The sequence below is a fragment of the Dromiciops gliroides genome, chromosome 1 (genome assembly GCF_019393635.1).
Source record: "Dromiciops gliroides isolate mDroGli1 chromosome 1, mDroGli1.pri, whole genome shotgun sequence".
NCBI lineage: Eukaryota > Metazoa > Chordata > Mammalia > Microbiotheria > Microbiotheriidae > Dromiciops > Dromiciops gliroides.
In genome coordinates, this window is record NC_057861.1 from 695,700,696 (window position 1) to 695,715,082 (window position 14,387).

The 14,387-nt window shown below is 41.9% G+C and overlaps 1 protein-coding gene across 1 annotated transcript; it reads right to left on the bottom strand.

The window, feature by feature from the left end:
* Positions 1 to 1,465: 1,465 nt before the first annotated feature.
* Positions 1,466 to 2,041, bottom strand: LOC122736206 (small nuclear ribonucleoprotein Sm D2-like). Its single transcript, XM_043978306.1, has one exon. The coding sequence runs from the start codon at positions 1,820 to 1,822 to the stop codon at positions 1,466 to 1,468; it is 357 nt and encodes a 118-aa protein (XP_043834241.1). The 5' UTR covers positions 1,823 to 2,041.
* Between the last annotated feature and the right edge of the window lie 12,346 nt (positions 2,042 to 14,387).

The window sequence follows — 14,387 nt, forward strand, 5'->3', positions numbered from 1 at the left end:
TATTAATTCTCTTTCCAATTCTTCCATTGCTCTCATTTATTTTCCAATTTTTTCCCCTCTAGCACTCATTTCATTTATAAAAAACAGTTTAGACTCATTTAAAAAATTCTTGCTTAATCTGTTCCAGGAATTGTAGTTGAACTTGTGCCCAAGCTGTGTTTTCCTTTGAGGCTTTGCTTGCATTTGGAGTCATACTCCTTTTCTAGGATCATTTCTTTCTTTTTTCAGGGCAATGAGGGTTAAGTCACTTGCCCAGGGTCACACCTAAGTGTCAAGTGTCTGAGGCCGTATTTGAATTCAGGTCCTCCTGAATCCATGACTAGTGCTTTATCCACTGCACCACCTAGCTGCTTTCTGGGATCATTTCTTGAGCTTGAGGAATTTTTTTTTTTGTTTGTTCATTCTTCCAGTCTTCTTCTTGACTTTGGATTTTATGTTAAGTTTGGGCTCTGGATGCTTCTTTCTTTTTCTTGTGGGGCAATGAAGGTTAAGTGACTTGCCCAAGGTCACACAGCTAATAAGTGTCAAGTGTCTGAGGCTGGATTTGAATTCAGGTCCTCCTGAATCCAGGGCCAGTGCTTTATACACTGCAGTACCTAGATGCCCCTCTGGATGTTTCTAAAGGGAATGTCTGGTCTAGTTCTGCTGCTGCTTTTTGTGGTGGTGGTGGTGGTGGGGTATTTATTTAGTGTAGTATTATTCCAGAATTTCAACTCAGGCTGGAAGACTACAAGCCTTCCATGCTTTCAGTGGTCTGATATAGAAAAAAGTCTGATTTCTGCCTCCAGAACTGAGATTTAAAAGTTACCAACCTAGTTTGGGGTCTATGGTCTTACCCCATTTGGAGTTCCTGTAGACTGTTGCTTCACTCAGCAGCTACAATCAGCTATCTGGAAAGTTCTACCATTTTGGAATAACACAATTGTATGTCTTCCTTTGTTCTGGAATTCCTGGCCTGATAATTTCTCTGCATCCATCAGACTGGGCTAAGACCTGCTAGATCTTCAGACTGTAACTGAGACCCTGCTCCACTCTTGTTGTCCAAGCCACACAACTGCTGTTTGCTTCTGAACTTACTCCTTGCTCAGTACTCAGCCTAGGGCCATCACACACTTCTCTCCCTGGAATGCCACCCATAGGAACAGGTCTCCTCCTCAATCCACCCTGGATCTGTGACTTTGAACTGGATAGTGAGCAACAGAGCTGCCAGTTTTCACTTATTCCTGTACCCTGCACAAGATTAGGTCCCTCTTTCAGAGCCCAGGACCTTTTCTTTCTTTCTTTCTTTCTTTCTTTCTTTCTTTCTTTCTTTCTTTCTTTCTTTCTTTCTTTCTTTCTTTCTTTCTTCTTTTTTTAAAGAAAAAAAAAAGCAAGGCTTTATTCACAAAAGGAAAACTGAGGGGAGCCTGGAGTTCTCCATTGGGCTGAGTCAGGTGCTGGGCAGGAGAGAGAGTCTCTGGCTGCACTACTTGCCAGCAATGAATGGTTTCCTGAGGACCACAATGACTGAATTCCCTCTCAGGAACATCTTGGAAATGTAACGGTCTTTGTTCACTGGCTTGGACTTCTTCTTGCCTTTGCCACTCTTGGGTACCTCTGTCCACATCTCCTTCACATTCTCCAGGACCATGTTGCAGTGTCTGTCAAAGGCCTTCACTCGGCCCAGCAGCTTCTTGTTGTTGCGGCAGTTGATAAGAACCTGAGTGTTGTTCTTCACTGACTGTGTGAGCACCGACAGGGGCCTGGTATTGAATTCCTCCTCTTCCCGCTTCTGTAGTTCCTCAGGGGTCATCTTGCTCTTGGGCTTGTTTAAGAGACTCATGGTGGTGGTAGTCCCTCCATCCTTTGCACTTCCTAGTCCCGCGGCTGCCTCTGTGATCTTGCCCAGGACCTTTTCTTACCATGATGCACAGCTTCTCCCTGAATTGGAATGCTCCCCAAAACTGTCCCTGTCTAGACCCTTAGAGTAGATCTCTCTGTATCTCACTTCTGGCCTGGGCTGGAAAAATGATTTATTGGATTTCTCCAATAGGGTTTGCCTCTGGTGCGTTTTCTAGATCTTTTAAAGTCATTGTGGGGATGGGGATGAGCTTATGATACTTCTTCCAGCTAATCCTATGGAATCCAGATGTTGGAGAGGTAATCAAAGTAGAAACCAGAAAGTTGGGTCCGGGTGTCCATTCAAAGGAATACAATGAGTTGAAGAAATTGAAAATGGGGAAATCACATATATATCATATAGTTGACCTCAGGCTATGAGTTCGAGTTGTAGCAAGGGTCAGTTTTATGTCCAGTGTTGTACTGCTTATATTATGAATAGCACTCTAGCCTGCCAGGGCCTCTGTAGTCATCTGTTTCTGTTAGTGGTGGGGCTGGGACACCTCTGAACTCCCTTGTCCTGCCCATGACTCCCATGCTCTCCTCTGAGCTGCTTCAGACAATCTTCCTCGGTTCCATCCCCTTCACTTGTTGCAGAGGACCTTAATCAGTAAATTGAAAAGTGTGAATGAGGTTAAAACAATTTTTCTTTATTGAATATCATCAACTTCAAGGCTACCCACTTTAAAGTGCTAATTAAACCTTGTTTCTTGTCCCAGTGTCCCAGGAAGACAGATTGCTGGGGACAAAATTAATTTAGTTTGCCAAGGACAGGCTAAGAGAGAGACAAATAAACAGAGTGTGGTTTCCCAAATAGAAGTGTGGCATAGTAGAGCACTGAACTTGTAGATTTGGGTTTGAATCCTGTTCCTGACACTTGCTAACTCTATGACTGTGGGCAGGTCACTTGATACCACTTTACCTCAATTGTATCATCTATAAAGTGTGGCTAAATGGTACTTGCATGACCTATGTCATCACAGGATTGAAATGTGAGCTATTATTGATAAAATTAGGTAGTAAGAAAGTTCAATTGCTCTACTTGAGCCACACTCCTTGCTTTTTTTTGGTGAAGGCATTGGGGTTAAGTGACTTGCCCAGAGTCACACAGCTAATAAGTGTCAAGTGTCTGAGGCCAAATTTGAACTCGGGTCCTCCTGAATCCAGGGCTGGTGTTCTCTCCACTGTGCCATGTAGCTGCCCCTACTCCTTCCTTTTTCTAAATGATCAGGGGTCAAGTAATATGAGGATCTAATCCTCAAAATGGTGATACATAAAAGATGTTACCAAGAGATTTGGAAAATGACAGGAAGTCAGAGGCTTTTGGGAAATGTGTGGATCATAGTTAAAATACCCCCTCTCCCCAATCCCAATGTTGATTCCTTCCATTAGGTTATGGAATCTATTCCTTTAAGCTGGATCATCTGATGATAAAATAAAGCATCTGTCAATCAAGACTAAACCCTTCAGAGATATCAAAGACTGATGATGAAGGGGGGCAACTTCTCTCAGGCTGCACTGTGGTTTCTCACTCTCATTTTCATAGCATATTTCTAGTAGGAGTTTGGGATAATACAGTAAAACATACAAAGGAATTTAAAGGTCATTTATTCCAACTTCATTTTACAGATGAAGAAACTGAGCCCCAGAGAAACTGCATGCTTTGATCAGGTTCACACTGATAGCAAATGGCTCAGTTAGGATTTGAACTCAGGTACGCTGATAGCAAGCTTTGTACTAGACCATGCTGGAGTCCAGTAGAACTCAAGAGCTTTTTGCTTATAATAATGGTAGAATTCCCTAATTAAGGAAGATGCCTCTGTAAGGTTCAGCAGAGCTCCTTCCCATTGCTATTCAGTATTTTTTCAGTGTGGACCAGAATCTCTGCCTTGGCACTCCTCCACTGGATATCTAATATTTCTCTCATTAGAGTCTCTCAACTTATCTCTTTAAACGATTGACTTTGGGATCTCAACTTTTATCATACTCTATTTCAGAATGACAATATGGTGTTGTGGGGGCCAATTTAATACATGGAGAGTTAATTGGATGGCTCACTGAAATATTGGGGTTCCAGAAATAATGAGGGACCTCTAGGTTCAAAGCTCCCTCTCCTCTGAACTGCCTTTTTAGATATTTCTCCCACACTAATAAGAAAGGAGCCTAACAGCCTCTTTTCCACAAATGACTCAGGTTTTATTAATGGGACTAAAGTAAACAGCAAAGGTGAAATTAATAAAATCAAAGACAAGGTGTAACGATTGGAATGACACCACCTACTGGAGAATTACTGTAGAAGAGTTCTGCCCATGAAGCGAAGGTCTTTGAGGGCAAGACCAGGAATCAGGAAGTGACGCGGGCTAGTGGGAGGAGGAAGGAAGAGACTGGTGCTCAGTCTCGCGCTTTTTCCTCTGGACTCTGGTGGAGAGCGGAGCTAGAAATGTGCTCTCCCTTTAATAGATAGGAATCTAGGCTTTTCTCTCTCTTTACCAAATTCTTATTCTCCTTAATAAATGCTTAAAAGTCTAACTCTTGCTAAAGCTTATAATTTATTGGCGACCACTCATTGGATGTTTTGGACAGTTTGGCTAGAGTTTTAGCCCTTAACAAAGGGAATAGGGGAAAAGAAATACAGATAGTCCTCCTAGCTCTAACCTAAGTCTATACAATCCCCAATTTCGCTTCTAGTTTAGCTAATTCAAAAGAGCAGAGTTCATATTTTAACTCACCACCTGGAGCTCATAGCTTCAATGAAAAGAACAGCTTACAGCCAGGCTTGAAGGATTCATCTGCTGCTACTCACACCACCAGGAGGAAAAGTGACTCCAGAAGAGAGTGAGCTCCCCTCAGCCAACATTTACTCTTCCTCCCCCAAAAGGGGAGGTCCTTCAAAACTGCCTGTGGAGAGTGGTTTCTCCTTCTGACATCAGCAGCATACATCGCTTCAGGGCAGGCCAGGTGTGGCTCATCCAATCAGTCAGCCAAATTCCAATAATCTTACCACAGTGTAGCAGCTTGAGACTCACCTCAGAATGAGGAAGACTTGGATGTGAGTTTTGCCTTGGACGCATATGGGTAATGTGACATTGAGCAAGTCACCACTTCTCAGTGCTCTGAGGACTCTCCAAGTCCTTAAGCAGAGATTTTATTTGCATTAATAGAGGAAAGTCTTCATTGTAAGTCTCTTTCAAGAATAAAGTCATTGCTCTGCTCAAATACCATTCATTTTCTAGTCTATAACCAAACATGATTAGGCCCATTTCTATTCTCAATGAAGAGGCAGGTCAGACTATCGAATAATGTGATACATTCAGTTTTCTTTGGAGACTTTCTTCTACTAGAAATTTGAGAGTTGACTACTTTTGCTGTATAGCCTTATTCCCAACAATATTTAGCGGGGAAGGATTTGAGGAATGAGAAAAGAAACATTGGGACTGTGAAGGCCAAATCAGACTGTCAAAAAGGTTGGATTTGGGGCAGCTAGATGGCGCAGTGGGTAGAGCACCAGCCCTGGAGTCAGGAGTACCTGAGTTCAAATCCAGCCTCAGACACTTAACACTTACTAGCTGTGTGACCCTGGGCAAGTCACTTAACCCCAATTGCCTCACTAAAAAAAAAAAAAAAAAAAAAAAGGTTGGATTTGAATCCTAACTCTGCTTCTTACTTATTCAACCTTGGGCAACCCACTTTTCTTCCTTGGATCTCATTTTTCTCATTTGTAAAATGGGGATGGAGTAGAGTAGAATGGGTTAAAAGATCTCTATGCTCTAGATGATTCTATAATTCCTTAAGATTTGTGAAATGCGTTATGTATAGTATCTCATTTGATCACAACAATCCTATGAGCTAGGTGCTTTCGTTAACCCCATTTAACAGATGAGGGTACTGAGTCTTAGGTCAAATGACTTGTCTAGGGTCACTCAGCCTAGGTTCCTATGAGATACTATTCATATCTATAGATGGGTCTCTGTGTGAAAAAAATCTGTCTTTGGTATACAGTTCTGTGACAGTATCTGTGCTCTACAATATATGTTTGTGGTATACAATATCACCTATATCTGTGTATAAGTTGTATTGTCCTAGTAGAATATAAACTCCTTGAGCACAAGGACTGTTTTTCATCTTGTTGATAATACTTTTAAAAATGTTTTTATCTTGTTAATTGTTTCTTCAGTGCATAGCATACTATGACTTTAATATATGTCTGCTGAGTTGAACTGAATTGAATTAGATGAAGTAATAAATTTAAAAAATAATCACTCACATTTCTCTATCTTTGATTAAAGCTAGTGTTCTAATGCTTTCTAACTATACGAATATTCTACCAAAAACAACTCTCTTAGACAATACAGGTATGAGAATTCAGGATCTTGAAGGGTCACTGACACAGGAGAGGAAAGACACCTAATATAGTACTATAGGCAAGGAGCTCCCTGTTTTTCATAGAGCTTCTCAATAATAATTTATTCCCCCCCCCTCAAATTTGGAAATAAGTGGATTGGTCAAATTACCAGCCTTGAGTCTCAGCTCCAGTTCCTTTTCTTGGGGGCTGCTGGCCCAAGATGGGGAAGATAATTATTCTTTACCTGATTGTGATTCTTTTCAGTGGTGTTACTATCACTATATCTCCTTCACCTCTGTGCCTTTTACTTTCTCCAAGTTGAGTCTTTGAGCGAGAAGTGGGGCTCTTCCTGAGATCACAGGCTCATCTTTTCATCGTTTCCACAAGATTAGGATTGGAAAGGAGTTTAGAGATCATATTCTCCAACTCCCTTATTTTATACATGGAGTCTGAGGCCCAGAAAAGATTTGACAACTACATATCACTGTATGAAAGTTATGCTATCTTCAAGAGACAATCATCTCACTTCTCCACCCATACCTGTGTGGCTTCAGAGGAGTATGGTGGCCATGTAGATTATTGCTGACATTGTCATGATGAAAAAAGGGAAAAGAAAGCATAACAAAGCAATATAAAAGTGTGCTATTGTTACTAGTCAATAGCAATTAAGAGCTGTCCGAGGTTCTGAACTAGCTCGGGCATCTGAGGCCTCCATGGGTTCTGTGAAACAGGGAATTTATTGACCCAAGTGGGCCATCACTGCCCTTGGGGTCACTTTGGCATAGCTGTAATATCACTCATTGTGGAAGTAGTCATGTAAATATAGAATGCTAAATTTGGAGCTAGAAGATCTGGTTTTGAATCTTTATCATTACTTGTGTGACCTTGGACAGATCCCAACCTCTCTGGGCCTCAGTTTCCTCATCTTTAAAATGAAGGAGTTGGGGCAGCTAGGTGGTGCAGTGGATAGATCACTGGCCCCGGATTCAGGAGGACCTGAGTTCAAATCTGGCCTCAGACACTTGACACTTTCTAGCTGTGTGACCCTGGACAAGTCACTTAACCCCAATTGCCTCACCAAAAACAAAAACCAAAAACCAAAAATAAAATGAAGGAGTTATACTACATATCTTTGGAGTCCCATGTATTTCTAGATTACACAGTTTGAGAACTGTGAGTCATCTTATCCAACATACACACATGAAAGGAATTTTCCATCATCATATTCCTGACAAATGGTCATCCAGACTCTGCTTAAAGATGGCCATAGAGGGGATGCCCACTTTGCACCTCTTGATACAGTTCAAATTGTTAGAAAGGGTTTGCCTGACATCAAGTCTAAATGGTCTCTTTACAACTTGATTGCATTTCTCCTGAGAACCTCAAACAATCCCAATTCTTCCTCTACATAACAGCCTTTAAAATATTTGAACATGGATATTATGTCTCCCTGTGCCTGTAGGTGTGTCCTTAGGGCCTGAACAGGGATGAGGCCCACCTCAGTTTCAGCCTTAAGCTGCTTATCCACTTCTCCCCTGGCTATCCTTTCCACTTTCATATCTAGTGGAGATTTAGAAGTGTACCAATTCATCAATCAGGTCTGCCCTGTCTTTTGGTTGTCAGTACCCCTAATGCTGTCATAATGAGGATCAATGACAGAGCATGAGGTCTGGGTCAGCCCAGTAGTTATACAGGTATAGCTGCTCTGATCTCCATTTGGTATCAAAGTGAAGAGGAGAGCTAAGGGGAGAAGGGATGAGCCTAGGATTTAGGTGGGCCAGAATGCATCGGTCTATCATAGCAATGCCACTGGGAGAATGGAATTCCCTTAAGAATCCTTGCTTGGAGTTGGAAATTGAGGGGTTGCCCATCAATTGGGGAATGGCTAAACAAGTTGTGGTATATGAATGTAATGGAATACTATTGTGCTGGAAGAAACAATGAGCAGGTAGATTTCAGAGAAACCTGGAAGGACTTACATGAACTGATGCTGAGTGAGATGAGCAGAGAACCAGGAGAACACTGTACACAGTATAACAACATTGTGAGGTGATCAACTGTGATAGACTTTATTCTTCTCAGCAATACAATGGTCCTAGATAGTTCCAAAGGACTTGTGATGAAAAATGCTCTCCAAATCCAGGAGAAAAAAAGTACTGTGGAATCTAGATGCAGATTGAACCATACTGTTTCTATTGTTTTTGTTGTTGTTGTTTTCCTTTTTTGAGGTTTTTCCTTTTTGCTCTGATTCTTCTTTCATGGCATGACTAATGCAGAAATATGTTTAATGTGATTGTACACATATAACCTATATTAGATTACTTGCTGCCTTGGTGAGGGAGGAGGGAGGGAGAAAAATTTGAAATTAGAAATCTTATTTTAAAATGTTGAAAACTATCTCTACATGTAACTGGAAAATAATAAAATAGTTTTATGGAAAAAAGGATATGGAGAAATCAAAGTGAGATCAAGAAAAGAGTAACAAAGATAATTAAGAGTACATTGGGGGGGGGGCGGCGGCTAGGTGGCTCAGTGGATGGAGCACCGGCCCTGGATTCAGGAGTTCCTGAGTTCAAATCTGGCCTCAGACACTTGACATTTACTGGCTGTGTGACCCTGGGCAAGTCACTTAACCCCCATTGCCCCACAAAACAAAAACAAAACAAACAAACAAAAAAAAGAGTACATTAGGGGCAGCTAGATGGTGCAGTGGATAAAGCACCGGCCCTGGATTCAGGAGTACCTGAGTTCAAACCTGGCCTCAGACACTTAACACTTACTAGCTGTGTGACCCTGGACAAGTCACTTTGCCCCAATTGCCTCACTAAAAATTTTTTAAAAAGAGTGGATTATAAATAAATAGATTTGCTATCATTTAGCCCCCCTCCACCAAAAAGAATCATTGCTTGTATGTGTGTATGCGTGATATTCTACTGCCCATTGTTGGCCTTACCTCCTCTAGGAATTAAACTCAAGTTGGCAACTCAAGACTGAAACTGAGATTACCTCATCACTGTTTAGATTCCCTATTTTGACCCAGCCAATGGTCAGAGTTTAGAGTAGCACAAAACCAAACTAAAGACCCTCCCCCAACTTATACACCTTGGGGACCAAGGACATTCACCCACAGCTTCCTGATCACCTTTCCCAGAGGGTGAGCAGCTGGGGACACAAAAAACCAAACACAAAGTTGAACATGAAAAAGCACTCAGTGTCTCACTCACTCAAACATTATTTGACCCTGTCTACTTCTGTGCTGCTGCAAGCTCCCTGGAGCCTTATAGAGCCATTTGCTCACACATTCTTCCACAAATTTCAAGGTGAATATCACTGAGGATTGGACATTGTTATAGATAGAAGCTTATAAATCAGCGGTGTTTTATTGATGAACCCTCTTCAATCCCCTTTCTTTCCTAACCGGCCAGATCAGGCACAGCACTGAGAGGGGCACAAGATCTGAGTTCAAGTCCCAGCTTGGCTATTTCTACTCTATAGGATCTTAGGCAAGTTATTTCATTTCCATCTCTGCCTGTCTTTCTGACTGTCTCTGTCTCTCTCTCCCTCTCCTCCTTCTCCTCCCTCCTCCTCTCTCCCTCTAACCCACTCTTCTCATCATTGTTTCTCCATTTATAAAATTGGGATAAGGATTTATACTACCTGCCTCACAGGATTGCTCTGAGGAAAGGGCTTTGTAGAAATTGCCTTTAAAAAATGAGCTCTTACGCAGGTGTAGATGCAGCTGCTGAAGTTTTGGCCCCAGTTCTGTTACTCTACCCTAGTATTGACTGAAAGTCTCATGAGGGACTAAAGGTTTGCAGAGGTTAATCTGGAACTGGTCAAGACACTGGGGACAGAGACTGGCTGCTTTACACATTATATCTCATTTGAGCCTCACCACAATCCTATGTGGTGCCATTTTACCAATTGGGAAACTAATGCCAAGGTTGCATGGTGTGATGGGTAGAGTACTAGAGCTGGAATCAAGAAACCCATCTCAGGGTCAGCTAGGTGGTGCAAAGGATAAAACACTGACCCTGGATTCAGGAGGACCTGAGTTCAAATCTGGCCTCAGACACTTGACACTTACTGTGTGACCCTGGGCAAGTCACTTAACCCCAATTGCCTCAAAGAAAAGAAAAGAAACCCATCTCAGACACTTCTTCCCTCTGGGGACCCGAGGCAAAGTATTTAACCTCTCATGGTTTCATTTTCTCATCTATAAAATGGGGGGTTGGACTTGACCTCTAAGGTCCTTTCTTGCTCTAAATCTATAATTTGATCAAGTGACTTGCCCAGGGCCACACTGCCAGGCAGATTGTGAACGCAGGTCTTTGACATAGCAGGTTTAGTACTTCCCCACTAAATCAAGCAGATGAGAATTGTTCTCATCAGGCTTGCCTTCATTACTGCTGAAACCTCTAGCCAAGATCACTCTCTCAGGTTCCCATTCACATTCAGTTAGAGAGGGATCAGTCCAGAGAGCAAAGACCCTGGTCCATTAATGACAATTTGATTACTCTCACAGAACTCCCTTCCCACCTCCATTCCCCAACCTGAGCTGGAAAGCAAAGAAGCTCTGGCTGCTTCTACCACTAGGAGGATTTGAATCATTCCCTTTGGGGCCTGGAAGGAGCAAAAGTCCCCTGAGTTTTGCAAGATTTGTCTTTCTTGATCCATAGCAAATGTGAAGATTTACTTCATTATTTAGAAATTGACAATTTTATAACTTAGTGAAGGGATAATAAAACCTGGAAAGGATTTTGGAAGTCCTTTATAGTCCATTCATTTCATTTTTGAGGGGGAAGAAACTAGGGCCCCGAGGGCAATTTGTGTGTGATGTCACAGGTAGGAAGCAGCAGAAATTAGATCACAACTCTGCTCCTTTGACTTCAGATCCAGCATATGCTCCAAAGCAGAGTGCTGTTCGTTAGAACACAGAGTAAACTTGTCTAATAGCCAGCACCTAAAGACTCACTTCATATAATTTTCAGGTCCCTTTGTCTTTCAGGAAATGGGCTCTGCCCATTTCAAATAACTCACAGGTGTGTCTCTTTTTCACTTGAGTGCAAATTAGTTTCTCCCTCTTGCTCTCCTTGTTCCCCTTCCTCTTTTTCCTTTCCTCCATTTCCTCCTTCTCTCCTTTCTGTCTTTTCTTTCCTTTCATTCCACCTCCCATTTCCTTTCTCTTCTCTCTCCCTCCTTCCTTTATCAAGAGTGGCTTCCACAAACTTTAGGCAGTCAAAAAGAGTGGCCATCTTCTGTGGCCTGTGGCGCACCAAGGCACTGGGTTGCGAGGTAGATGCATTGGTTCAGTCTTTGGTCTTTTCAGATATGGTAGTATAGATTGCTGTTTTTCTCTCTTCTCTGTAAGCCATTGTGGCAAAAATAAAGATGATTGTAGATATGTTGTATTCATGGCTTCTGACTCAGGCTAAGTATTTCATCAGAAGAACTTAGATGGGGACATATTACAAGTTTATTTTCACTGATCTCTCTCTCTCTCTCTCTTTTTTCAGGGCAATGAGGGTTAAGTGACTTGTCACACAGTAAGTGTCAAGTGTCTGAGGCCAGATTTGAACTCAGGTCCTCCTGAATCCAGGGCCAGTGCTTTATCCACTGTGCCACCTAGCTGCCCCCTATTTTCACTGATCTCAAACTGAAAGCTAGTATTTCCTTTGATTAGGAATGTAGGCAGTTAGCATTATTCTGAGAAGAGGTGCCAAAGGGATCCAGGACAGTAAAAGGGTCAAAAACTCAGATATCAGATACTGTTATCATGGTGGCAATAGCTGTCAAGGGTTGGGGACAGACTGTTTCCAGAGAAGCACAGCCCCAATTTTTAAATGAAAGTCAACAGGAGAAATAGAATTCTCTATATAGAAATTAACTTTACAATTTGTCTAGATTACCTTACTTAGTAAGATAAGATATACACACACAGAGGGTGGGGAGTGGTGGTGGTGGGGTCATTTCCCTATGATAAACAATCAAAGCATAAAGAGCAGAGATCTGGCCTCCAAAACAGGAAGACCTAAGACCAAAACCTGCTTTTGACACCTATTGGATATATGACCCTGGGCAGATCACTTGACCTCTCAGAGAAGGGGCCAATCTATATCGGGAGAAGTCTCTCAACAGGAGCTCCCTAATTACTAGAAATTCCCAATTAAAAAGGAATCAAAACGGGGCAGCTAGGTGGCGCAGTGGATAGAGCACCAGCCCTGGATTCAGGAGGACCTGAGTTCAGGTCTGGCCTCAGACACTTAACACTTACTAGCTGTGTGACCCTGGGCAAGTCACTTAACCCTAATTGCCCTGCAAAACAAAAAAAAAACAAAAAACAAAAAACAAAAAAAACAAAAAAAGGAATCAAAACTAGCAGTTCCGAGTCAAACACCATGATTCAGGTCTCAGACTCTCCCAAATAGGTTTAGGGGTCAGAGGCATGCAGGGGCAGTAACAAGGGGAGTTTGAGTATTATAGGTGTATTTTAGCTTAAAAGCAGCTCAGTGTGTCTCAGAGTGAAGAAACTCATTCTATCCATGAGTATAGAATAGAGTTTTGTTTCAAATAGGAATGCATCCAGACGACATCACTATATGTTGGCATTAAAGGTTAGGGGGTTTTGTCTCAGCATCTTTTTTAATATCTTCAAGCTTTTTGGCCAAGTTTGTAATTTCTCAGTTCTAAAGCAGATACATCCAAACCACATTGCGGAGTGTAAATCCAAGAAAGAACTGGATCGTCGTGATGGTGGCAGGAACAGCAATGGCAGCTGAAGCAAGAGGCCAAAACAATGAAATTCCAGGTCCAGGCAAAACAACAAAATACAAAGGAAACCTTTTCAGAGCCTCAGTAGGATAATAGATCTAAAGCTGGAAGGAACCACAGGGGCGTTGGCCTCATTTTACACATAGGTGCAGGGAGATGAGGAAATTGGACCACAGAAGTAAGAAGGAATAAGTTACAGTCAGGATTCCAACTCAGGGAGTAGGACTGGAAATCTGAACTCAAGTTTCTTTGACACCAGGTCTGACTCCTAATCTCATGCTCTTGTCACTGTATCATACATGCACCATCAAGTTTAAAAACCCAACATTTCTGTTCAGTGCAAGGATAAATGCTTAATTCTCAGTTGTGAAAAGGCCCTGCCGATTCCATTGATTTTCTTAAACATGAACTCTAGGAGCTGGATCTCAAAACAAGGAACAATCCATTGATATTTGTGTCCATTTGGCTCACCATAGCTTCTGGGTAACTTCTGCATGACTCAGGATCATAGATTTAGAACTGAAAGGAATCTTGAGAGATTGTCTAGAGACTCTTAGATATCTTACCCTTTTTTTGTGTCATGGGCCCTTTTTGCAGTTTGGTGAACCCTGGGGACTCCTCAGAATATTTTTAAATGCATGAAATAAATACATATGATGAAAATGGAAACCAATTAGACTGAGATAGTTGCCACTATATATATATATATATATATATTTGGTGAGGCAATTGGGGTCAGGTGACTTGCCCAGGGTCACACAGCTAGTAAGTGTCAAGTGTCTGAGGTCAAATTTTAACTCAGGTACTCCTGAATCCAGGGCTGGTGCTTTATCCACTGTGCCACCTAGCTGCCCCCCAAAAAATATTTTTAAAATAAGTTCACAGACACCAGGTTAAGAATCCCTGACCTAATATAAGCTCCTCATTTTATAGAGGAGGCAGATGCTGATTAATCTTCTTTCAATTCTTTTATGTTCATTATGACTTTCAAGACTATGATCTCCAATACCTAAGCCAAGGAAACCCAAGGCACAGGTCTGGCCCTGGCATAATGGTCTATCCCTGTCCAAGTGAACCCATGCATGACTCTCAAATAGTCTAGCTCAGAGAGAGTGAGTCATTTGCCCAAGACTACATAGTATGTAACAGCAGTGCCAGGATTCAAACTCAGGGCCCCTAGTTCAAGAATCAGCACTCTCTCCCCTATACTACATTTTTGGTGGGTGTGTGATTCACAAGATTACAAGTTCATTCACCAATATCCCTTCTAAAACAGCCCCTGTGACATCACAGAATGTTAGAGCTGCCTCAGATCTTGCAGATCACATAGGTCAATGCCGTTAATTCAAATAGAAATGGATTCTGCTGGGTACGTATTGAACTAGAAAACCACAAA